Source organism: Rhinatrema bivittatum, chromosome 16, assembly GCF_901001135.1.
Source record: "Rhinatrema bivittatum chromosome 16, aRhiBiv1.1, whole genome shotgun sequence".
Lineage (NCBI taxonomy): Eukaryota > Metazoa > Chordata > Amphibia > Gymnophiona > Rhinatrematidae > Rhinatrema > Rhinatrema bivittatum.
Genome location: NC_042630.1, coordinates 43,310,219 through 43,337,152, shown reverse-complemented (window position 1 = coordinate 43,337,152; position 26,934 = coordinate 43,310,219). Strand labels below are relative to the sequence as shown.

Here is a 26,934-nt window from a genome sequence, read left to right as displayed (position 1 = left end):
TTCTCAGGGATCTGTACTTGGACCGGTGCTTGGACTGGTGCTTTTCAATATATATATAAATGATCTGGAAAGGAATACAATGAGTGAGGTTATCAAATTTGCAGATGATACAAAATTATTCAGAGTAGTTAAATCACAAATGGATTGTGATTAGAGATGTGGTTCGTTTTTCGCCCTATTTAGGAAATTTAACGAAATTTCCTAATTCGTTTCTGTTTCGGAGTATCCGAAACACGACATAAACGCCGTTATTTCGGAGCCCCCGAAACCGGAAACGAAATTTTCCCCGCAATTCGGGGGAAAATTCGTTTTCGGGTTTGCCTGGGGAGAGGGGCAAAAATTATTTTTTTTTATTAAAAACCACCCCAAATTTAAATTAATTATAATACACCACCCCCCGATCCCTCCCCAAGACTTACGAAGATCCCTGGTGGTCCAGCGGAGTCCCGGCTTCCATTTGCCATGCCCTCCGTGCCCTAGTTCGTGCCAGTGCAAGCCGCGCGCCAAAATGGTGCCGAATAGCCCGAACGACCATGTCACAGGGGCTTTCGGCGCTATTGGTCAGCCCCTGTCACATGGCCATCGGCGCCATCTTGTGCTCCTATCATGTGACAGGAGCTGACCAATGGCGCCGAAAGCCTCTGTGACATAGTATGGGCAAAGGCTATCGGCGCCATTTTGGTTACTGGCAGCCGAAAACGAAATCGCTTTCGGACCCTTGCTGGACCCCCAGGGATTATTGGCAAGCCTTGGGGGGGTCAGGAGGGGGCTCCTGACCCCCCCAAGGCTTGCCAATAATCCCTGGGGGTCCAGCAAGGGTCCGAAAGCGATTTCGTTTTCGGCTGCCAGTAACCAAAATGGCGCCGATAGCCTTTGCCCATACTATGTCACAGAGGCTTTCGGCGCCATTGGTCAGCTCCTGTCACATGATAGGAGCACAAGATGGCGCCGATGGCCATGTGACAGGGGCTGACCAATAGCGCCGAAAGCCCCTGTGACATGGTCGTTCGGGCTATTCGGCACCATTTTGGCGCGCGGCTTGCACTGGCACGAACTAGGGCACGGAGGGCATGGCAAATGGAAGCCGGGACTCCGCTGGACCACCAGGGATCTTCGTAAGTCTTGGGGAGGGATCGGGATGGGGGGGGGTTGTTATATATGTACGAAAATGCTTTAAATTGTTTTTAAATGCTTGGGGTGGTTTTTTTTTTTTTCGCTTCGTTACCGATTCGTTTTTCGGTCCGGTTTCGGGTTTCTCGTTTCGTTTTCGGGCAAACGACCCGAAAACGAAACGAGAAGACCCGAATTATACCACGAAGTATTCGAACCGAAAAACGACCCGGTAGAAAAAAACGAAGCACATCTCTAATTGTGATACATTACAGGAGGACCTTGCAAGACTGGAAGATTGGGCATCTATTGGCAGATTAAATTTAATGTGGACAAGTGCAAGGTGTTGCATATAGGGAAAAATAATCCTTGCTGTAGTTACACAAGTTAGAGTTAGCAATCTGCTAGCATTTGAGGTAGTAGTGGGTGGATCCTTGTGCTGGTGGCAGATGACCACGTCCCCGGGGGAAGATCCCGAGTGGGACCACCGGTCAGGCTCAGAGTATGGAGACAGACACACATTAGTTCTTTTATTAAACAGAGGTGGCAGTAGTGAGCTGGAAGTGCCCGGCTGGGCTGTAGTCCCTCAGAGAATGGAACAGCGATCCTGGATAGCTGGGCTGGAGAGAAACTGAATATTGTGAGCAGGCAAGGTATGCAGATTTCATGAACAGAACCTTGATAGTAACACTCACACAATGGTCTCATAGAAGCCCAGGAGCAGGTAAGCAGTAGGCCCTCGAGGAGTGAGTACCTGGTTCCAGGGAAAGCTCTGAGAGAGAGATGGTAACTCACAGGTGTTGTAGGCAGCGATGATTTCCTGGCAGAAGTGGTATTCAGAAGTAAGACAGGGAACGAGGGCCCTCGAGGAGCGAGTACCGGTTCCAGTCTGATCTGAAAAGAAAAAGAGAAACGAGGCCCCCGAGGAGCAGGTACCCCTGGTAAGTCCGTGGAGGCAGAGTAGCTTAGAGCATATGAAGCTGAACAACTCCTTGTCTGTGAGAACTCCTTGCTAACTCGATCTGTTAGCAAAATCTGAGACCTTAAATATCTGGAGCGGATGATGTCACCTCAGGGAAACGCCCCTGAGGTTCGCACCACTGCTGGTAGATCAGTCGGGGCCATGCCGCGCGTGTGCCCTTAGGCTCTTGTGAATCATGTCAGATTGCATCATCAAGCCGCTCCAGGGACGCCGGAGGAAGACGGCAGAGAGACGCAGCGGCAGCCAACCTTCCACTTGAGAAAGAGGGAGCCTCCAAAGAGGTAAGGAGGGCGGGATGGAGACGTCAAGCAGCGACAGTCACAACAGTTAGGTTCTATATTACGAGCTACCACCCAGGAAAAAGATCTAGGCATCATAATGGATAACACATTGAAATAGTCAGCTCATTGTGCTGCAGCAGTCAAAAAAGCAACTCAAAAAAGATATAGTTGCGATGGAGAAGGTACAGAGAAGGGCAGCCAAAATGATAAAGGGGATGGAACAGCTCCCCTATGAGGAAAGGCTGAAGAGGTTAGGGCTGTTCAGCTTGGAGAAGAGACGGCTGAGGGGGGATATGATAGAGGTCTTTAGGATCATGAGAGGTCTTGAATGAGTAGATGTGAATCAGTTATTTACACTTTCGAATAATAGAAGGACTAAGGGGCATTCCATGAAGTTAGCAAGTAGCACATTTAAGACTAATTGGAGAAAAAAAATTTTCACTCAACGCACAATAAAGCTCTGGAATTTGTTGCCAGAGGATGTGGTTAGTGCAGTTAGTGTAGCTGGGTTCAAAAAAGGTTTGGATAAGTTCTTGGAGGAGAAGTCCATTAATTGCTATTAATCAAGTTTACTTAGGGAATAGCCATTGTTATTAATTGTATCAGTAGAATCTTCTAGGGATGTGAATCGTTTTTCAACGATTAAAATTATCGTCCGATAATTTTAAAATCGTCTTAAATCGTTAAAGAACACGATACAATAGGAATTCTAACGATTTATCGTTAAAAATCGTTAATCGGGTTAGTGCGCACTAACGGGAGTTAGTGCGCACTAACAGAAAATGATACAAATTGACACTTTTCAGGTCAGTTAGGAATGAATATGTATTCCTATTGGCTGGCTGCCCTCTTATTTATTGATGTTACCAAGGTTCCCACTGAGGTGATGGTTGGGGGGAATGGGAAATGGAAACGGTTGGTAGCTTGACAAAAAAAGTAATGTGATCAGTCAATGTCACTAGAACTTGTGCCTATCCCTGATACCAGGAGTGTTGTGATCTTCCTGCACACAGTTCCCTAACCCTGATACCGGGAGTGTTGTGATCTTCCTGCACGCAGTGCCCTAACCCTGATACCAGGGATGTTGTGATCTTCCTGCACTGAGCATGGATACTTCACTGCGTGCAGGAAGATCACAACACTCCTGGTATCAGGGATACGGCACTGCGTGCAGGAATATCACAACACTCCTGGTATCAGGGATAGGGCACTGAGTGCAGGAAGATCACAACACCCCCGGTATCAGGGATAGGGCACTGCATGCAGGAAGATCACAACACTCCCGGTATCAGGGTTAGGGCACTAGTGTGTGCAGGAAGATCACAACACCCCTGGTATCAGGGATAGGGCACTGCGTGCAGGAAGATCACAACACTCCCGGTATCAGGGATAGGGCACTGTGTGCAGGAAGATCACAACACCCCTGGTATCAGGGTTAGGGCACTGTGTGCAAGAAGATGAAAACACTCCCAGTATCAGGGATAGGGCACTGAGTGCAGGAAGATCACAACACCCCTGGTATCAGGGATAGGGCACTGATTGCAGGAAGATCACAACACCCCTGGTATCAGGGATAGGGCACTGCGTGCAGGAAGATCACAACACTCCCAGTATCAGGGATACGGCACTGTATGCAGGAAGATCAAAACACTCCCGGTATCAGGGATAGGGCACAAGTTCTAGTCACATTGACTGATCACATTACTTTTTTAGTCAAGCTACCAACTGTTTCCATTTCCCATCCCCCATATATTGTCAGTGGGAACCTTGGTAACATGAATAAATAAGAGGGCAGCCAATAGGAATACATATTCACTGACCTCAACTGACCTGAAAAGTGTCAAATTGAATCATTTTCTGTTAGTGCGCACTAATCGGAAAAAACAATTTTTTAACTAAAAAATCGTGCCAAACACGATTTTCTTCTCCTGCCAGACGATTTCGATCGTTAAGATGATCAGGCACACGATTCACATCCTTAGTATCTTCTTATTGTTTGGGTAATTGCCAGGTTCTTGTGGCCTGGTTTGGCCTCTGTTGGAAACAGCCACAGGATGCTGGGCTTGATGGACCCTTGGTCTGACCCAGCATGGCAATTTCTTATGTTCTTATGTTGGTTGGTAATATAAAACTTATTTGAAATGGCTCCTATCTAGACAATAGAGTAACAGTGCATTTAAAAAGTGACAGCCTAGTATTATGTCAAGTCATCCAGATTTTATTTTCTCAATGTTTAGTTACCAATACGTTCCAAATGCAGTGATAGCTGCCTTCCTGGCTTCAGAAAATTACACATGAGAGGAGAACCCGTCTGCTGCTATGAATGCATTCCCTGTCCAGAGGGAGAGATCTCTAACCAAACCGGTGGGTGATATCATCTTATCATGTGGCTTGACCTATCTCCACGGCTGTTTGAAATTATGATGCCGTCCAAAGATTATGCAGATGAATACATTTTCAGGGGGGCACAGCCAATTATTTCCCAGGCAGGCCTGGCTGTCTGTCTTTATTTGAAGAGTGAGGGAAAAAATGTCCAGATCCAAATATTCTTGTTTTTCATCTATTTTCATTGTGCAGGAAGTTTGTAGTATTATGGCTTAGCTGCCTTCAAACTGCAAGTGTGCTTGTGCTATGGGAATATCCAGCTTGTGTTTTGAAAATTCTAATTCTAATTTGATTGGGTCCTGATGTTCAGCAGATAATAAGTCTTACAATGCATTAAAAATACAATACATATGCAGGATAGATTTCCAAGGGACTTCTTTGAGTAAAGTACTGTGTTATTTGCAGAAATGTTCCTTTAGAAAATTCTGTATAGTTTATGCACAGGGAGCCTAACTTCCAGAAATGTCTGCATGGGCCCATATATTTATCTATAGGGGTCTGCGGAGACTTCATCAAGTATTTCAGAACCTGCAGTGGCCATCAAACACCACCACTACTCCCTGCATTAGCACACCAGCCCATGCTTACCCCACAGGTCAGCAGGGACCTCTTCAGGATTAGCCTCCCCTGCCTGCTCTCCCAGGATCAGCGCCTCTCAGCAACCTTCCCTTCCTGCCTCTTCAACACGTTTTAAAGGGAAGTAATTTGCTATGAAGCTGCTTTTACTTGCAACAAAAAATTACTTAAAAAATAAGTTCCATGATTATGCATGACCCGTATTTGATAGCTGAGGAGTGAACTGGAATATCTCCCTGCCTCATGGCTGTTATGATGGAGCACATACACTGCACAATTTATGTAGCAATGATGATAATTATTGGATGCTTTTGGTACTTTGTGTTGTACACCTGTTTCAGTACCAGAAGCCAAGCCTCTCTAAGCTCTGGGTTCCACTGTTCAGAAGATGGGAGAAGCTGTCAATGACCTGTGACCATTGCCCATGTTCAAGAGGATCTCACAGCTGCTTTTGAGCTAATGGGCATGTGCCAAATGTCACTGCCCACAGCCTCCTCACCCCTAGGCCTATCAGGTTCCTGGGGATTTTTTTTGATATGTAAATTTCTATTTCCCTTTTCCTACTTTTTGGAAAATGTTCAAATAAATCTCTCTCTCTATGTATATATATATATATTTGTTTTAGAAAATATTTAGATAACCATTTATATTTGTTACCTTTTGTGTATTATCTCATGTATAAATAACAGCACATGGGTAATTTACGGGTATTGTTTGTACATGAATAATCATACAATATATACCTGTCTATTTTCAACAGTATTTATTCTTTTATTACAAACATATAATTAAAAAACATTTATATAATTTGTACTCACTCATACCACATTCATCCAAAAATAACAATAGAATACAATATTGCACATATCCCTTAAAATACAATATTCATTACATTTTTATTTACTCTTCAACATTTCTCATAGATGCTAATCTGTTATGTCAAAATCTTCCCTATAGCTAAATTTATTTAATTTTTCTACATATACCCGTTATACAAAGTTCCCACCAAAAATTATTTCCTCATACTCCCGACAAGAGACTCCTGTTTCACCCACTGGTTTCTTCAGGGGATCACTACAAAATGATTATTTTTTCTTTCCACTTTAGGGAACATCCAATCAATTGATAAACTTCTGTTGTTCTTATTTCATACAGGGAATGTGTTCATTTTCTATTAGATAGGGCAGGTTAGAGTGGATTAGGATTTCGAGGGACTTGCGGTCATTAACGCAGCATTTAGATACTAATGTGTGGTTTGCACGGGTGACGTATGAAATGGGAGGTACCGTGGGGAGATTTAAAAAGAGAAAGGAAGTATTGAATGCACAGCCGCGGCGTTGTGGAAAGGTGAAGCAGTTGAGCTGGGTTGGAAATTCGTGTAGAAATTATTAAGGTTAGTATATATACTTTGAAAAGAAAAGAGAGAGTAATGGAGAGATGAAAGTATTTCTTGATGATATATAATTTTTTTTTAATGGTTATAGTATTGGTGTGGAAAATCATTATAACTGACAGAACCGCAGGGGGATTCAAAGAGAGAAAGGAAACACTGAGAGTGCGGTTGTGGAAAAGTAAAATAGTCCAGCTGGGTTGGAAACCGGTGTAGAAATGATCAAGGTTAGTATATACATCTTGAAAAAAGAAATGAGAGCAATGGTGATATAGAGGTATTTATTGATGGTAAATGTGGTTGTACATAATGTCCTTTGAATAGTTATAGTGTTGGTGGGGAAAACCATTATTACTGACGGGACCGTGGTATGTTGATGGAAGAATTCAGGAGGTGAACTCCTGTTTGTTAAAATTGTACAAAGAAAAAGCTGAAATGGATGTAATAAAAGATATTAGAAGGTAAAAGAGGCGAATGTGATCTGTTATATGAAATATACTGTAGGAACATCATAAATAAATTAGGTTTTTGATAAATGAACATTAATATAAGTATGAATTGTTAAATGTTTTAAAGACTATAATAATGATTAGTTTATGTGTATGTTTATGTTGAAAAGAATAGGCTGATGAAGATCGTTAATTTGCACAAGAAGTAGAGTTGGATATTCCCTGTATGAATATTAGTAAAAATTTGTAACTTATCATTAAAATCATCCATTGTACCTGAAGACTGGAGGATAGTAAATGTAACCCCAATATTTAAAAAGGGCTCCAAGGGTGATCCGGGAAACTACAGACCAGTTAGCCTGACTTCAGTGCCAGGAAAAATAGTGGAAAGTGTTCTAAACATCAAAATCACAGAACATATAGAAAGACATGGTTTAATGGAACAAAGTCAGCATGGCTTTACCCAGGGCAAGTCTTGCCTCACAAATCTGCTTTACTTTTTCGAAGGAGTTAAAAAACATGTGGATAAAGGTGAAGTGGTAGATGTAGTATACTTGGATTTTCAGAAGGCGTTTGACAAAGTTCCTCATGAGAGGCTTCTAGGAAAAGTAAAAAGTCATGGGATAGGTGGTGATGTCCTTTTGTGGATTGCAAACTGGCTAAAAGACAGGAAACAGAGAGTAGGATTAAATGGACAATTTTCTCAGTGGAAGGGAGTGGACAGTGGAGTGCCTCCGGGATCTGTATTGGGACTCTTACTTTTCAATATATTTATAAATGATCTGGAAAGAAATACGACGAGTGAGATAATCAAATTTGCAGATGACACAAAATTGTTCAGAGTAGTTAAATCACAAGCAGATTGTGATAAATTGCAGGATGACCTTGTGAGACTGGAAAATTGGGCATCCAAATGGCAGATGAAATTTAATGTGGATAAGTGCAAGGTGATGCATATAGGGAAAAATAACCCATGCTATAATTACACAATGTTGGGTTCCATATTAGGTGCTACAACCCAAGAAAGAGATCTAGGTGTCATAGTGGATAACACATTGAAATCGTCGGTTCAGTGTGCTGCGGCAGTCAAAAAAGAAAACAGAATGTTGGGATATATTAGAAAGGGAATGGTGAATAAAACGGAAAATGTCATAATGCCTCTGTATCGCTCCATGGTGAGACCACACCTTGAATACTGTGTACAATTCTGGTCGCCGCATCTCAAAAAAGATATAATTGCGATGGAGAAGGTACAGAGAAGGGCTACCAAAATGATAAGGGGAATGGAACAACTCCCTTATGAGGAAAGACTAAAGAGGTTAGGACTTTTCAGCTTGGAGAAGAGACGACTGAGGGGGGGATATGATAGAGGTGTTTAAAATCATGAGAGGTCTAGAATGGGTAGATGTGAATCGGTTATTTACTCTTTCGGATAGTAGGACTAGGGGGCACTCCATGAAGTTAGCATGGGGCACATTTAAAACTAATCTGAGAAAGTTCTTTTTTACTCAACGCACAATTAAACTCTGGAATTTGTTGCCAGAGGATGTGGTTAGTGCAGTTAGTATAGCTGTGTTTAAAAAAGGATTGGATAAGTTCTTGGAGGAGAAGTCCATTACCTGCTATTAAGTTCACTTAGAGAATAGCCACTGCCATTAGCAATGGTTACATGGAATAGAATTAGTTTTTGGGTACTTGCCAGGTTCTTGTGGCCTGGATTAACCACTGTTGGAAGCAGGATGCTGGGCTTGCTCAGACCCTTGGTCTGACCCAGTATGGCATTTTCTTATGTTCTTATATTCTTATGAAATAAGAACAACAGAAGTTTATTAATTGATTGGATGTTCCCTAAAGTGGAAAGAAAAAATAATCGTTTTGTAGTGATCCCCTGAGGAAACCTCTTGTCGGGAGTATGAGGAAATAATTTTTGGTGGGAACTTTGTATAACAGGGTATAGGTAGAAAAATTAAATAAATTTAGCTATAGGGAAGATTTTGACATAACAGATTAGCATCTATAAGAAATGTTGAAGAGTAAATAAAAATGTAATGAATATTGTATTTTAAGGGATATGTGCAATATTGTATTGTATTGTTATTGTTGGATGAATGTGGTATGAGTGAGTACAAATTATATAAATGTTTTTTAATTATATGTTTGTAATAAAAGAATAAATACTGTTGAAAATAGACAAGTATATATTGTATGATTATTCGTGTATTATCTCATACCAGTTTCAAACCTCTTACAAGGCAGCCTAACACACTCACTCTCACACCCGCTCACTGACCTGCACGTACCTATAGCGCCAGCTCATTCCAATAGCCTCCACCCTCCACTCTCTCATCCTGACAGCAGTTTCAGCTTCGCTCCTGTATACTAGGGTGACAGTTCTAGACCAAGCCCTCCTGAGTGTCCTTGCTGTGGTGGCTATAACACTAGAATTATATGTCATTTCTTAGTTCTTATCTCCTGGTGAGATCTCATTTGGCTACTAGAATGGTCAGTGGTCTTCGTTCCAAAGCATGTGGGGATAGACTTAAAGATTTAAACATGAATACCCTAGAGGAAAGGGGAGAAAGGAGATTTATGATAGAAATATTAAAATATCTCAAAGGTTTCCATGCATAGAAGATGAGCCTCTATGAACAGAAAAAGAGGGTCATGAGATGAGAGTGAAAGGGGGTAGACTCAGGAGTAATCTTTGGAAATATTTCTTTGCAGAGGGGGTAATGGAGGTGGTGAAGACAAAAATGGAATCTGAGTTCAAGAAAGCATGAGAAGAATACCAGGGGTCTCTAAGGGGAGGGATGGGAAACGTAAAGCTAAATTAGTTAGGTAGATGGGCAGACTAGATGAGCCATGCGGTCTTTTTCAGTCCTCATGTTTCTATGTTTACATTAGGGATGTGAATCGTTTTAGGACGATTAAAATTATCGTCCGATAATTTTAATATCGTCTTAAACCGTTATGGAACACAATACAATACAGATTCTAACGATTTATCGTTATAAATCGTTAGAATCGTGAGCCGGCACACTAAAAACCCCCTAAAACCCACCCCCGACCCTTTAAATTAAATCCCCCACCCTCCCGAACCCCCCCCAAATAACTTAAATAACCTGCGGGTCCAGCGGCGGTCCGGAACGGCAGCGGTCCGGAACGGGCTCCTGCTCCTGCATCTTGTCGTCTTCGGCCGGCGCCATTTTCCAAAATGGCGCCGAAAATGGCGGCGGCCATAGACGAAAAAGATTGGACGGCAGGAGGTCCTTCCGGACCCCCGCTGGACTTTTGGCAAGTCTCGTGGGGGTCAGGAGGCCCCCCACAAGCTGGCCAAAAGTTCCTGGAGGTCCAGCGGGGGTCAGGGAGCGATTTCCCGCCGCGAATCGTTTTCGTACGGAAAATGGCGCCGGCAGGAGATCGACTGCAGGAGGTCGTTCAGCGAGGGTTCCGGCGCCTCGCTGAACGACCTCCTGCAGTCGATCTCCTGCCGGCGCCATTTTCCGTACGGAAAATGGCGCCGGCCATACGCGTATGGCCGGCGCCATTTTCCGTACGAAAACGATTCGCGGCGGGAAATCGCTCCCTGACCCCCGCTGGACCTCCAGGAACTTTTGGCCAGCTTGTGGGGGGCCTCCTGACCCCCACGAGACTTGCCAAAAGTCCAGCGGGGGTCCGGAAGGACCTCCTGCCGTCCAATCTTTTTCGTCTATGGCCGCCGCCATTTTTCGGCGCCATTTTGGAAAATGGCGCCGGCCGAAGACGACAAGATGCAGGAGCAGGAGCCCGTTCCGGACCGCTGCCGTTCCGGACCGCCGCTGGACCCGCAGGTTATTTAAGTTATTTGGGGGTGGGGGATTTAATTTAAAGGGTCGGGGGTGGGTTTTAGGGGGTTTTAATGTGCCGGTTTTTCGATTTTTCGATTTTTTAACGATTTTCACGATTTTTCACGATATTTTACCCCCCCAAACGGCAACAATATGATTCCCTCCCCCTCCCAGCCGAAATCGATCGTTAAGACGATCGAGGACACGATTCACATCCCTAGTTTACATGAAGCTAGTAAAGTCTAATTTTCCCTTTATTTCTGCAAACACCACCTCTCCTCCCAGGAAGGGCCTTCTTTCCATTACAAGGAATCCTTTCGTTATCTTTCCAACACTAACGTCCCCATGCTATGGAAATCTGCTTGCCCTTACAGCATTTCCCCAGTGCCACTGCCTTCTACCTGACACAATGGCACAAGGAGTATGGAAAGGTTTTCTTATAAAAGCAGACAGCTGTGAACTATCACGGACTATAGATGTAACCATCAGCTCATCACCTCACCAACCTGAACCCCTTATAATGGAGAAGGAACCACACAAAGCTTTCCTTTATTGTTTGAGTAAAAGCACCTGGTGAGAAATGTCTGCCAACAGCAGCTTCCTGTCCAGACATACACATTAAAAAAAAAAACATGGAGTACGATGGTTACACAGAGCTAAGGTAACCCTTTGGAGCACAACACTCTGAAGTCTTGTAATACAAAGCGGACAAACGATGATTCAGATGAGTGTATAGTGGTGAAAGAAGAGCTGCTCCCTCTTCTCTAGAAGGTGAAGTGCTTAGGCCATGGTCATAATGGAAAAGGCTTCAGAAAATGAGGTCATCATCCACATGTGCCTTGGAGCTCTGTTGGAAACAGGATGATTGGCTTGATGGACCCTTGGTCTGACCCAGCATGGCAATTTCTTATGTTCTTATATAAGAAAGTATTATGCATATACCACAAAAAAGTGACCTTATACATGCAGTATATACGTCTGATAAAATGTACATATATACAGGTTCCATGCTAAATATTACCGTACTTTATTTTTAATATATTAATAATATAAATAAATATAAAATATATTATAAAATAAATATAATATATATTAATAATATAAATAAATATAAAATATTTAATATTTTTAATAAAACTGGGTAACTATTTACAGGGAACCTTCGTTCCCTGTAAATAGTTACCCAGTTACTGTTTGTTGATGTTTATTTCTTGTATGCAAAGTTTACTGTTCTATGTAATGGCAGTGCCAAAAGTTCTGTATAATGACACTGTCAAAAAGTTTTAGTTATCTGTAAACCGATACAATGTGCAAACGGCTATCGGTATATAAAAACCTATAAATAAATAAATAAATAAATAATAAAAGAATACATGCTAATTTTCTGTGCATTTAAACAGACTCATATTGCCTGTAATTACATTCCCATTAGGATATTTAACTTCAGCACAATAGTTGGAGGCAAAGGACCCCTACTTAGGAAGCCTAACTTCCAGCTACAGCAGGTGGACCTACCTTTCAGGGAGGTAATGAAGGTTCAAAACATCCTCTATGGGAAGGAGTCAAGGAAAGCTGGATTGTATAGAAAGGAGCAGATGTGGGAGGAGATCTGCCAGAAACTGAATGAAGCCTTCCACAAGAACAACAATGCACAGGACTTCAGCTACAAGCGGTGAGACCTTAAGCACAAGGTCAAGGAAAACCAGGCAGGAATGAAGTTCTCAGGGGCCTTTCAGACAGATAACATTCATCTCTGCAGAAGATATAGTCCTGGGCAGCAAAGGGGAGGCTGCAGTGCCAGAGGCTGGAGAGCAAGATCACCTCACGGTCAGAACAGAGAGAAAGTGAACCCTTATTGTAAGAAAGGCATTAAGGTACTTGCATTTAGGACCTACTGTAACCTACCTAACTATATATATACACTGTATATATGTACTGTATATATATGGAAAACAGAATCAGGAGAATAGCCATATATTTTCAAATTTATGTTTCAAGTGTTTATCACACATTTTTATTACAGCTTACAAAAATATAAAGCTTAATTATTACAGTAAATACCACTCACCAAAAAATGTTAAAACCACACATCGATCATATGCATTCATCCATCTCAATCATAGAAACATAGAAAATGATGCTAGAAAAGGACATAATTGCCCATCCCGTCTGCCCAGTAAGCTCACATCCAATTTGGTTCACAGACCGTCACGGTCTGGGCCTTGTAGGTTACTAGTTTGAGATCAATTTGTTCTTGGCTGTTGTGACAGAGAACTCTGCTGGGATTATCCCACTTGTGTCATGGTTAATTGTTGAAGGGTAATATGTGTCCCGCAGCTGGGATTCCCAACATTTGCCATGTGTCTAATCCTTTTCCTTAGATTTTGGAAATCTTTCTGTACTTTATGGGTATCGTTTCCCCAGATGGATGATATCATTGATATCAGAGTTCCTACTTTCTGTTATAATTGTGTTCACCACCTGCTTGGAATTTCTGTTAGCTGAGGATCCTGGAAAGCATTTATCTGTTGTGTCCCCATCAAAATGAGTTCCCAAACTGCTCCTCTGATGATCCTGGGTGGTGAGCTCATCTTTAATCTTCCCAGAAAGGCCTTCCATGAATATGGCAACTAGGGTGTCTTTGTGTCACTTCAGCTCGAATGTCAGCATCGGGAGCACCACCGCATATTCGACTAGATTTCGGGAGCCTTCATGGAGGTAGAGCAGATCGGAGTCCATTGCTACTGCACAACCTGGCTCCTTGAAGACCGTACAAAACTGCTCCATAAACTGTTGTAGGTCAAGCAGGATGGGGTCCCCTTGCTCCCAGAGAGGAGACGCCCATGCTAGTGTGTTTCCATCAAGCAGAGAGAGGATATAAATGGTTTTAGTCTGATCGTCGGGAAATAGCAGAGCCTGTAATTGGAAGTGCATTCTGGTTAAAGAATCCCTGACATCACTTTGGGGCCCAGGCATTTATTTATTTTATTATATACCGACATTTGATCTAAAATATCACATCAGTTTACATTCAGGTACTGTAGGTATTTCTCTATCCCCAGAGGGCTTACAATCTAAGTTTGTACCTGAGGCAATGGAGGGTAAACTGACTTGCCAAAGGTCACAAGGAGCAACAGCAGGACTTGAACCCTGGTTTCCTGGTACATAGCCCACTGCTCTAACCACTAGGCTATTCCTCCTCCTCCTATACCATGGTGTAGCTGGAAGCTGAGAAACTGGCTGACTGGATATGACAGGAGGCAGCAGAGCTGGTGCGGGTGGAAGCAGCACAGGAAGAGTGGACAGTGCATTGAGGCAAATGGAGAGCCGGACCATAATAGTGGCCAAGAGTTCCAGTGTACCCTGTAAATCTTGTAGCCATGGGCTATGCCAGGGATGGCTTGCAGTGAATTCAAGTCCACCGAATCCATGGCCTCAGCAAACTGTTGTAACCGTGGACCCTTTCTCCGAGGCAGGATTGGCTCAACCTGCAGGGAGGAGCCCTGCAGGTTCCCACCATAAGCAGGCGGACCCAGGTGAGGCAAAGACCTATCTAGACCTTCACCTATACCAGCCCTTGTTCCCCTCAGGTTGAGCCTTTGGGTGCCAGGGCTGGAAGAACTTAGGTGAGGTCTCTGCTGATAGCAGGAGAGGTCCATAGTAAGCTGGGTCTTAGGCAGGTGGAGTCAAATGTATACAGGGTCCAGGCACTGGCCATAGGCAGGCTGCGGTCAATCATATCCAAGGTCCAGGCAGTGGTCAGAAGTAGGCAGCGGACTATCGTATCTGAGGTCCAGGCAGTGGTCAAAGCCAGGTACCTGTTTGAGGGGAGAGACAAGGGACAGATAGACAGGACAGGGAAGTAAGGTCAAGAACAGGTGATAAGACTGGGGACAAGCTGGACAAAGACTGGATAAGCTGGAACAAGACAGGAATGCTAGGAAGCAATATGCACTATAGAAGTGTGGCTAGACTTGTTGCTGTGGCAAATTGTGTTTGAAGAATTGAATCTTTATAAGCCCTGGTTACTAACATCATTAACAGGGGCCATGGGGGATTTCCCACCACGATCCCTTTAAATAGCAACGAGAGGCATGCATACCATCTGAGGGAGAGGTACAGCACTCAGAGGTATCCAGCCACGTGTGCTGATGGTGTCCATATGTAGGTATGACTGGTCTGGCCAGTGGTACTCTGCCATACCAAAGAGTGGTGACTCGCCACCTTGCGGGCTGCCAGAGTTGGCCGCATCCAAAGCCAGTGGGGGCTCAGCCAGGAAGGTGACTGTGGCAGTCTGTGGGAGCAGCACGCAGACTGTCAAACATAACAGCACATGTGATGCCACAGGGCCATTGAATGCTGCCTCCCCCTGAAATGCCAAGGCTTCAACCTCCACCAGCTTTTGATGCCACTTTCACCTATGGCTCCATCAGCATAGAGGATGCCTCCACCTATGGCTCCACCACCTGAGAGAATGCCTCATCTTCTTCTGGACACACAGGTGTCTCGATCAGTCTTTGCTATGAAAGGAATGTCATCTAGGTATGTGCAGAGTAAAAGATGTTTTGGGTTTATCCATTCAGTTTCATAGGTCACAGTTATTCATTCAGTTCATTTCAAATAAAAAAAATCATTTGTTCATTTTATTTGTTTATTTTGAATGGAGGAATAGCCTAGTGGTTAGAGTAGTGGGCTACCAACCAAGGAAGCCAGGATTCAAATCCCACTGCCACTTCTTATGAGCCTCCATTGCCACAGATACCAAGTTTGTTCTAAGATATTAAATTGCTCATAGTCTGAGTCTTCTGGGGCAGGGAAATAACCATAGTAGCTAAAGGTTAATCCACTTTGAAGTGTTGAAAAGTAGAACTAAAACTGTACAAAAAATAAATTGTCAACGGCAAAAACAATACTGTCTATTGTAAACTCCTAAATTGGGCTTTTCTAATCATTTTTAATGAAACTAGACATCATCATCAGAAGGGTGAAGGCATGCCAATGTACCAAAAGTGCTATGAAGAGCCCAAGGACTCACAATAAGGCAAAATGGAACAAAAAATGGTAGGAGCTTTCCAAGGCACAGTCAGAGGAGCAAAGCAGCAACAAGAGTGGCCATAACACCCCATGGCTCCAAAAGTGGAATAAACAACAGTGGAAATAACATCCCAATGCTCTACAAGTGGGACAAATAAGCACCAAGTGTGCCAGGGACAGCTCAAGACACCATGAAGGGGGAACAAAGTACAGAAAAAGGCAGAAAACCCACAAGACAGTAATAGAGGCTCAAAACAACTGAAAAAGAGGCATAAACACCCCAACATATCATAAGCGTAGCAAAATAGTCACCAAAAGGGGAAAGAACACCTTAAGACTCCAAAAGGCACCAGCCAAATTTGTTGAAAGCCCTAGGTAGTGAGAAGCCAGAGGACATCCCTAGAGGAAGCCTGATGTCTTTTCCATATGGCATTATTAGGTGAAGGAAATGGCTGTTCAGGCTTGGAGTTGATCTTCTCTAGATGCTAAGATGTTACTGACTAGACACACCAAATGCTCTTTAGCCACTAGCTGTCTAATAACATGTGATTCAGGGTATCCATGAAATAATTCTTCTTCTGAATCAGTTTTTCTAAATACTGCCTCCATCACCTGAGAAGCAGTAATAATGAAGGAGTGAGGTACTAGTTTTGGGAGCTTCACTAATTCTGCCTCTGGCTATGGTATAATCTGTCAAATAGGTAAATGATTCTTAAAGGTATACAATTAAAGGTGACTGAACCACTAAAATACTATAATATTATAAGGACCCACTTCTATTTAACAACTTTAAGTTGTAATAAACATGGATAGTGTCAAATGTTATCACACAATGTAATATCATAAGAACATAAGAACATGCCATACTGGGTCAGACCAAGGGTCCATCAAGCCCAACATCCTGTTTCCATGTGTTTCCAGCAGTGGCCAATCCAGGCCATAAGAACCTGGCAAGTACCCAAAAACTAAGTCTATTCCATGTTACTGTTGCTAGTAATAGCACTGGCTATTTTCTAAGTCAACTTAATTAATATAAGGTAATGGTCTTCTCCTCCAAGAACGTTTCCAATCCTTTCTTAAACACAGCTATACTAACTGCACTAACCACATCCTCTGGCAACAAATTCCAGAGTTTAATTGTGCGTTGAGTGAAAAAGAACGTTCTCCGATTAGTTTTAAATGTGCCACATGCTAACTTCAGTTCAAAGGCTTTATTATTTTTGCAAAATTAAAATTAAAAAGCTATCAAATTATATATCTAAAAATGCTACAGATTAGACTAGATTACAAGGGCATATGCAGACTTGTGTAGATTTATATGTAATATGTTTGGGAAGAACATATTTTTTGACAAAGGTGGATGCTCAAAAGTATTACTACACATGACGTGAGAGCTTATAGAACACTTCCCACATGGGAATTGGCCACATAATCCCAATGTATTTGATTGAGCAGGCACTACAGAGGAAGTAATAAATTGTCTCAGATAGCAGTTCTTTTTGGAAGTAATAATGGAAATTCTTTGACTATCTCATCAGTTTGTAGTATGTGCCAATGATTTCTGATGATAGCTTTGATCTTATCTGAATATTGTTAATACGGTATAGTGCATATAAATCGAGTAACTGGAGACTTGTGTGATCTTGCAAAAGAGTCTCACGTTTAGCATAGTTGGTGTTTTATAAACATGTTTAATACAGGATTGAGGATAAACCCGTTCTGTAAAGCATGAGGATAATTATTGAGTTTTCAAACTGTCCAATTGTAGTACATAATCTGGCTGTGTAGGGCACACCTCGGTGCAGGCCTCTCCTGAATCTTCGTAATATTTCCAGTTCCAAGTCTTCACCTTCTCGTCTGGAGTCTACCTTGCTTCCAGTGTGGTCTACGACCAGTCATGGGTGGCTGTATAGGGCATGCTGCGGTGCAGTACTCACCCTATACTAGTGCCTGAATCCCGAATCCTCGTCTGAGTCTTCCAAGTTCCTCGAGTACTTTTCTGAGTCTTCCAAGTTCCTCAGTTCCATCCAGTGGGTCCGGAAGGGCTACAAAGTGGCTGGAGGGCTACTCTTGAGACGAGCATTGTGTTGCTGGGTCTTACCTGTGGGTGTGTTTTGAAGTAAGGTGTATTACACCATTTCCGTGGCACCAAAAGTAGAGGACCAGCAGAGACATGGGATCCCATCTCCACAGAAGAAGTGGGCTGGCTGTGGCTGAGGAAGAGGCCCTGTATATATATGTGAGTGAAGGCATCTGTGTGTTTGTGTGAGAGAACTGGAGCCTGGGTGCATGTGAGAATGGGAGCCTGAATGTATGTGTGTTTGTGTGAGTGGGAGCCTGTGTGTAAGCGTGCATGTGAGAGTGGAAGCCTGGATGTGCATGTGTAATTGAGAGAGGTGAGAGAGTGGGAGCCTGGATGCCTGTGTATGTGAGAATGGGAGCCTGTGTTAGGAAGTGCTAGGAGAGCGGTTCCATTTTCTAGGGGATTGTGTGTTCTTGGACCACGGCTCAACCCCAGAGGAACTCCGAAGAGGTGCCGAGGCAGGCGAGGCATGCCTGAGCATGGGCTGGACAGGAGCAAGGCTGGACTGAAGACAAATGATGGAATCTGGAGCAGGAGCAAGGCTGGACGGAAGACTAGGATGACTGAAGGCACTGACCCTCCACCGGACCTGTACGCTTCGGGAAGACCAACAATGCAATGGTGGTCTTTGAACAGTCCTCCGACCATTCCAAGCCCTTTCAGACCTGCCGCTGGGTAACGGCAAAAAGCAGCAGGCTGGACAGAGGCCAGGGACATACAAAGGCCTTGGAACATAGAAGGCTCAGACGAAGACTCTGGTGAAGACGTGGATACTTGGACGAAAACTCAGGAGCATGGTACTGCAGACGAGGATTCAGGAGCAAGGTACTGCAGACGAGGATTCAGGAGCAAGGTTCAGGATCAAAGTCAAGTACTAGGTTGAGGCTGTGATGCAGCGCGCCCTACACAGCCCACCCGCGGGACTGGTCACGGACCATGCTGGATGCGGGGCAGACTCCAGACGAGATAGTGGAGCAAGAGAGAGGAACATGTCCCAGGAACTGTAGAGGCCTTCACCGGGGTGCGCCCTACACAGCCGACAGTGGCTGGTCGCAGACCATGCTGGAGCTGCACAGGATCAAACAGAGTCTGAAACATGGACAGAACAGGCACAAGGAGGTCCGAGGGTTGAGACAAGATTCAGGAGACCGGACCTAGATGGGACTAGGCTTCAAGCAAGGATGACCCTCCGGAGGCTTGTGCTGCAGGCGAGAAGGCAAGCCTTGTGAGACAAGGCGCCCTACACAGCGCACCTGTGGGGCTGGTAGCGGACTACGACATGGTATGACAGGAAGGGTGGCGACGAGGAACCAAGAATTCAGGACATCAAGGCTGGATCATGGAACATCAGGACTGGATCAAGGACATCAGGAACATCAAGAGTGGGTCACAGAACATCAGGACTGGATCACAGAACATCAGGAACTGGAAAACAGACATCAAGACTGACCATGGACATCAGGAACAGAAGATGGACATCTGGACTGTATCACAGATATCAGGACATGGTGCTCCAATGAAGAACAAGGAACACAGGACCTTGATGAAGCGATGGATCAGCGAAGACTCCTGGAGCGAAGGCAGGAACATCCAGGAGTGACTAACTCCTTGCGAAGGCAACAATGGACTGGCAAGGGGCCCTTTTTATAAGGCTGAAGCAGGAGTGGTCGATGACATCACTTTTCATGCCACTGGCCCTTTAAAAGATGAGCATAGGCGCGCGCCTGCACCTAAGGAGAACTTGGGGAAGGCAAACACGCTGGCGGCGTCCTGCCACGTGGAGGGCTCAAGAGAGCGGCTCCCAGCTACGAAGAAGGAGAAAGGAAGGCAGGCAGGCTGCAGGCACTGGCAGGGATGGCTTTCCTGCTGGCTGAGGATCCCTGGAGCGGCTCCAGCCGCAAAGAGACTCATCGGGGAGCAGGAGAAGCAGCAGTGGCATCGGCCGCAAAAGAAGGCTCCCAACGGAGCACAGCCCTGCCACGCAGAGCAGAAGACTGCCGCTGCCTCCGGACCACGGAGGACAGTGGCGGCGGTGGACTGCCATGCTGGAACACGTCTGCGGCCCGACTGGCTGCAAAAGGTAGGGGGACTGCCCACGCTGGTCGTGGGCAGGTTCACAACAGCCTGGATGTAGGTGTATCTGAGAAGGGGGATCCTTGGTGTGTGTGTGTGTGTGTGTTTGTGTGAGAGAGAGTAGAATCCTGGGAGTGTAAGTGAGAGAGAGTGGGAACCTGTGTTGGGGGGAAAGCATGTGAGAGTGAATGCTTTTGTGTGGGGGGAGCGCTTGTGAGAGTGAGAGATTGTATGTGTGGCGGGGACATCAAGTGACAGTGAGAGCCTTTGTGTGTGTGTGTGTGTGGCAGGGAAAAAATCTGAGACAGAGATCTTGTGTTGTGTGTGCATGTGTGGAAAGCATGTGAGAATGAGAGCTTGTGAGTGTGTTTGAAAGAGTAGATGAGAGTGAGAGCTTGTGTATGTGTGCATGTGGGAGAGCATGTAAGAACGAGAGCTTGTGTGTGTGTGTGTGAGAGAGAGAGCTTATGTGTTTGCGAGAGCGTGTGAGCATGAGAGCTTGTGGGGGGGTAGAGGATGTGAGAGTGAGAGCCTGTGTGTGTGAGGGAGTCTGCGAGATAAAGCATCAGTCTATCTGTGAGGGAGAAAGGGAAGAAGATAGGAGGAGAGAGAAAGAGACCCTGAAAAAAGAATTAGGAAAAGGCTGACAAGGGGAAAGTGAAAAGAAAGAGAACTGATTAGAGAAAATGAAAAGATCAGACTATAAAGGGAAAATACATACATAAATATATATATATATATTATTTATTTATTTTATTTAACATCTTTTATATACCGTCGCTCAGACTCTATCGAAACGGTTCACAACAAGTAACAATTAACATATATGTATATATGGGTTTTGGTTTTTTTTTAGTTTTTAGCAATTGGACCATGCCATCTTTGAGAACATGCATTTCTTATATTTTTGTATTTTTCTCTTTCTTTAGAGTTCTTCTGTTCAGAGTCTAGTTTCTCAGTCTATTTCAGTTTTGTCTGCATGTGGTTTTTTAATTATCGGGGGTGTTATGAAGGTCCCAAATACATAAATACATTGGGGCGGATTTTAAAAGCCCTGCTCGCGTAAATCCGCCCGGATTTACGCGAGCAGGGCCTTGCGCGCCGGCGCGCCTATTTTCCATAGGCCTGCTGGTGCGCGCAGAGCCCCAAGACTCGCGTAAGTCCCGGGGTTTTTTGTCGGGGGCGTGCCGGGGGCGGGGCCGATCGATGCGGCGTTTTGGGGGCGGGAAGCGGCGTTTCGGGGGTGGGCCCGGGGGCGTGGCCACGCCCTCCAGAACCGCCCCCGGGTCACGTCTCTCCTCCGGGAGACGTAAATCCGTGGATAAAGGTGGGGGGGGTTTTAGATAGGGCCGGGGGGGTGGGTTAGGTAGAGGAAGGGAGGGGAAGGTGAGGGGAGGGCGAAAGAGAGTTCCCTCCGAGGCCGCTCCGGTTTCGGAGCGGCCTCGGAGGGAACGGAGGCAGGCTGCGCGGCTCGGCGCGCGCCGGCTGCCCAAAATCGGCAGCCTTGCGTGCGCCGATCCAGGATTTTATAAGATATGCGCGGCTACGTGCATATCTTATAAAATCCAGCGTACTTTTGTTTGCGACTGGTGCGCCAACAAAAGTACGCGAACGCGCATTTTTTTAAAATCTACCCCATTGTGTGGAAATGTTGATATGATAAAACCATAGCACCAATACTATAAAAAACAAATATTCATGATACAAAACACCCCAAAATGACCACTCACTACATTCAATAAGTATTCTCTTGAGAGGAAATATGCACAACATTTTGGCTAAAATATCAGGCAAGTCAAGTGCAAACTTCCTTTTGCCAGCATTACATGTGACTAATCTTTTAATCATTGCTTCCAAAATACTACAGCACTGCAAATTCTGTAATATCCTAAGCTAAAGAATAAAAAAATCCCTAAATATTAATAAATGTATTTATTCATGGGCCTGAAATTGAAGCTGTCTGTGAGATACTGACTAAATATTCTCTCTTCTCAGATATGGACGCCTGTACAAAGTGCCCAGAGGACAAATGGTCCAATCAGAAGAGAGATGCCTGCATCCCAAAAGTGATAACCTTTCTCTCCTATGAAGAACCTTTAGGGATAGCTTTGAGTCTAATCAGCATTTGCTTTTTTCTCATCACTGCTGTCATTCTGCGAATCTTCATTAATTACGAAGATACTCCCATAGTGAAAGCCAACAACCGGGAACTCAGCTACATTCTCCTTGTTTCCCTCATGCTCTGCTTCCTCTGTTCCTTGATATTCATCGGCCGACCTAAGGACATAACCTGCATTCTCCGACAGACTGTCTTTGGGGTCACTTTCTCCATCTCTCTCTCCTCCATTCTGGCAAAAACCATTACTGTGGTCATGGCCTTCCAAGCCACCAAGCCTGGAAGCAAGTTCCGGAAATGGATGGGTTCCAGGGTCTCAAACTCTATTGTCCTTTCCTGTTCCCTTCCTCAAGCCTTTTTGTGTCTTGCCTGGTTATGCGCTGCTCCTCCTTTCTCATATCTTAACATGCAATCAGAAACTGGAAAAATACTAATTGAATGTAATGAAGGGTCAATAATTGCTTTTTACTGTGTTCTGGGTTATCTGGGACTTCTGGCTGGTGTCAGTTTCTTCATAGCTTTTCTAGCAAGAAATCTGCCTGACAGCTTCAATGAGGCCAAGTACATCACCTTCAGCATGCTGGTGTTCTGCAGTGTTTGGGTGTCCTTCATCCCAACGTACCTGAGCACCAGGGGCAAGTACATGGTGGTGGTGGAGATATTTGCTATCCTGGCCTCTAGTTCTGGACTGCTGGGCTGTATATTTATCCCCAAATGCTATATTATTCTGCTGAGGCCTGAAAGGAACAACAGAAAGTACCTAACAAAAAACTAGAATGATTAATATAAATATATTGAAAAGCACAGGTCCCAGTACAGATCCCTGAGGCAATCCACTGCCCACCCCCCTCCACTGAGAAAATTGTCCATTTAATCCTACTCTTTGTTTCTTGTTCCTCCATGAGGCAGAAAACCCACAAGACAGTCATAGAGGCTGAAAACAATTGTAAAAGAGGCATAAAGACCCCAACACATCATAAGAGTGGCAAAATAGTCACCCAGACGGGCAATGACACCTTAAGACTTCAAAGGGCACCAACCAAATTGGTAGAAATCCCTAAGCAGTGAGAAGTCTGAGGACATCCCTAGAGGAGGCCTGATGTCTTTTCCATATGGCTTCATTAGGTGAAGGAAATGGCTGTTCAGGGTTGGCGTTGATCTTCTCTGATGCGAAGATGCTACTGACTAGACCCACCAAATGCTCTTTAGCCACTAGCTGTTTAATATCCTGTGATTCAGGGTATCCATGAAATAATTCTTCTTCTGAATCAGTTTTTGTAAATACTGCCTCCATCACCAGAGAAACAGTAATAATGAAGGAGTGAGGTACTAGTTATGGGAGCTTCACTAATTCTGTCTCTGCCTTTTGCTATGATATAATCTGTCAAATAGGTAAATTATTCTTGAAGTATACAAATAAAAGTACCTTAACCACTAAAATACTATAATATTATAAGGACCCTCTTCTATTTAAACAACTTTAAGTTGTAATAAACACATGCATAATGTCAAATTTTATCACACAATGTAATATCAAAATAATATTTTTATTCACTACAAAGGCTTGTTTTTTTGCAAAATTAGAATTAAAAATCTATCAAATTATGTAGCTAAAATCACTACAGATTTGATCAGATTACAAGGGCATATTGTTGTGTAAATGACTTGTGTAGATTTGTATGTAAAATGTTTGGGAAGAACATATTGTTTTGACAAAGACGGATGCTCAAAAGTATGAAGACACATGACGTGGGAGCATATAGAACACTCCTCACATATGAATTGGCCACATAATCCCAATGTATTAGATTGAGCAAGCACCACAGAGGAAGTCAATAACTGTCTCAAATAGCGGTTCTTTTTGGAAGTAATAATGGGAAATTCTTTGAAGATCTCTTCAGTTTGTAATATGTGCCGATGATTTCTGATGATTGTTTTGATCTTATGTGAATATTGTTAATACAGTATAGTGCATATAAATCAAGTAACTGGAGACTTGTCTGATCGTAGTAAAATATTCTCACAATTAGTATAGTTGTCTCTTTTATAAACATGATTAATACAGGATTGAGGAAAATCCTATTCTGCAAAGTGTGAGGATAATTATTGAGTTTTCAAACAGTCCAATTGTAGTACATAATCTGTGCAATCTTAGAAATTGGTCAATTGGTATATTATCTTTTAACAATTTAGGATTGAAGGTATAAAAGTACAGTAATGTACTTTTGTGTTGTGATTTAACTGTTTAGTGGACCCTTGGGCCGGCCTGTCGGAGACTAGGGGAAGGAGGACTATTGTCTCCGTATGAGAGGGAGCAGGCCGGGAGGCGGACACCAGGCTGGGTGAAGGAGCTGGCCTTCACACAGGGAGCCTGTACTCCCCAGGAGGAGCCTGTGGGAGTCATGGGATTAGGGTTAGGAGAATAGAAGAGGTGTCTTCACCCTGGAAGCCGAGACTCCCCCGGGAGGAGCCCATAGGAGCCCGGCCACTGGGACTTAGGTGAGTGAGGATGCTGTGAAGGTGAACCAGGATCAAGCAGGTATCTTGGCTGGAACTGAGGCAAGACACAGAAGCAGGAACCAGGCTGGAACTGAAGCAAGACACAGAAGCAGGAACCAGGCTGGAACTGAAGCAGGACACAGTAGCAGGAACCAGGCTGGAATGGAAGCAGGCTACAGGCGAGAAGTTAGCGAACTCCGAGGTACACAGCAACTAGGAACCCATGGTAACCTCGTTGCAAGGCATCTGATAGAGGCAGGCGCCGACCTTACATACCCGCCGGCGTCTGACATCATGGGAGCGGGTGGAGCATTGAGTGGCGGGAAAGGGCCTATATCTTCGGCCTCTTTGCGCGCGCCTAGGAGGAGGGCGGCTGGCTTGGGCGTCCCGATGGCGTCGCCCCCACGGGGATGCCGCCGAACAGGCCCGGAACCCGGCAAAGCCCTCCAGCGAGACTGGACCCGATGCCATGAGCCAAGAGGTAAGGCCCCGATCGCGAGTGCCACAACCGGGTCTGCAACAGTACCTCCCCTCTTACGCCCCCTCTTAGCAGGTCTGGGTTTACCTGGGTGCTGATGATGAAATTGTCGTTGAAGCTCTTTATCCAGGATGTTGCGGGCTGGTTCCCATGTGTTGTCCTCGGGGCCAGAGCCCTCCCAGGCAAGCAGATATTCCCAGCGTCGGTGATGGAACCGTACATCTAGGAATTCCCGGACTTGATAGGTAGGCTCGTCCGGCACCGATGGATCTGTGGAATCAGGAACACGAGGATGATACCTGGAGAGGACAAGAGGTTTCAACAAAGAAACATGGAACACATTGTGTATATGCATGGAGGAGGGTAGGCATAACCGATAAGATACTGCCCCTATGCGCTCAGGAATACGGAAGGGCCCACAGTATCTTGGAGCTAGTCTTCGAGAAGGGATTTGAAGCTGAAAGTTCCTTGTGCTAAGCCAAACCCGGTCTCCAGGAAGGAAGATAGGTGCCGGCTGCCAGTGCTTATCTACCCATCTCTTAGTGGCCTTGGCCGCTTTAGCAAGTTTTCTCTGGACGGACGTCCATAGCGAAAGTAATTGTCGGATGGAGAGTTGCACAGCGGGTAACGCACTAGGAAGAGGCAGAGGTAGTGGCGGTCGCAACTGTTTCCCATAAACTATAAGGAAGGGCGAGCTTCCTGTAGCAGAATGCATATGGTTGTTATATGAGAATTCTGCCCATGGCATTAGCTTTGCCCAATTGTCCTGTCTCTCATTGACCAAAGAGCGAAGGAACGTCTTCAGGGTACGGTTGGTGCATTCCGTTTGCCCATTGTTTTGGGGGTGGAACGCTGACGAAAGGCTGAGTTGCACGTTGAATCTCTTACACAAGGCTCTCCAGTATCGGGCGGTGAACTGAGGACCTCGATCGGACACTATGTCCTGTGGTAGGCCGTGGATCCTAAAGATGTGTTGTACGAATAGGTTAGCCAGCTTCGGGGCTGATGGTAATTTTGGCAAGGGAACGAAGTGAGCCATTTTGGAGAACCAGTCCACAGTCACCCAGATGATTGTGTTCCCTTCGGAGACTGGGAGGTCCACCACGAAATCAGTGGAAATGTGAGTCCATGGTTCTACCGGGATGGGTAATGGCTGCAGTAGGCCCCAAGGTTTCCCTGTGCATGGCTTTTGCAAGGCGCAGATGGGACAGGAATCCACAAATGCGCGGACATCTTGTTTTATCGTAGGCCACCAGTTGAACTGGTTGACCAGGTCGAGAGTCCTTTCATGGCCAGTATGGCCCCCTGTGAGGGGCCATACTGGCCAAAGCAAGAAACCTGTGAGGGAGTTGGTTGGACCATTAGATGACAGAGGGGTTAAAGGGCCTCTTAGGGATGATAAGGCCATTGCAGAAAGACTAAATTAATTCTTTGCCTCCGTGTTTACTAATGAGGATGTTGGGGAGATACCAGTTCTGAAGATTGTTTTCAGGGGTGATGAGTAAGACGTACTGAATGAAATCACTGTGAACCTGGAAGATGTAGTAGGCCAGATTGACAAACTAAAGAGTAGCAAATCACCTGGACTGGATGGTATGCATCCTAGGGTTCTGAAGGAACTAAAAAATGAAATTTCTGATCTATTAGTTAA

General features: G+C 44.7%; 1 protein-coding gene across 1 annotated transcript in view; it reads left to right on the top strand.

The window, feature by feature from the left end:
* Positions 1–26,671, top strand: part of LOC115078317 (vomeronasal type-2 receptor 26-like) — an 88,050-nt gene extending 61,379 nt beyond the window's left edge. The window contains exons 4-5 of the mRNA XM_029581193.1: positions 4,611–4,737; positions 22,186–26,671. Coding sequence (XP_029437053.1) covers positions 4,611–4,737; positions 22,186–23,081 — 1,023 coding nt within the window. The 3' untranslated portion in view covers positions 23,082–26,671. The remainder of the gene's footprint in view (positions 1–4,610; positions 4,738–22,185) is intronic.
* The last annotated feature ends 263 nt before the right edge of the window (positions 26,672–26,934 follow it).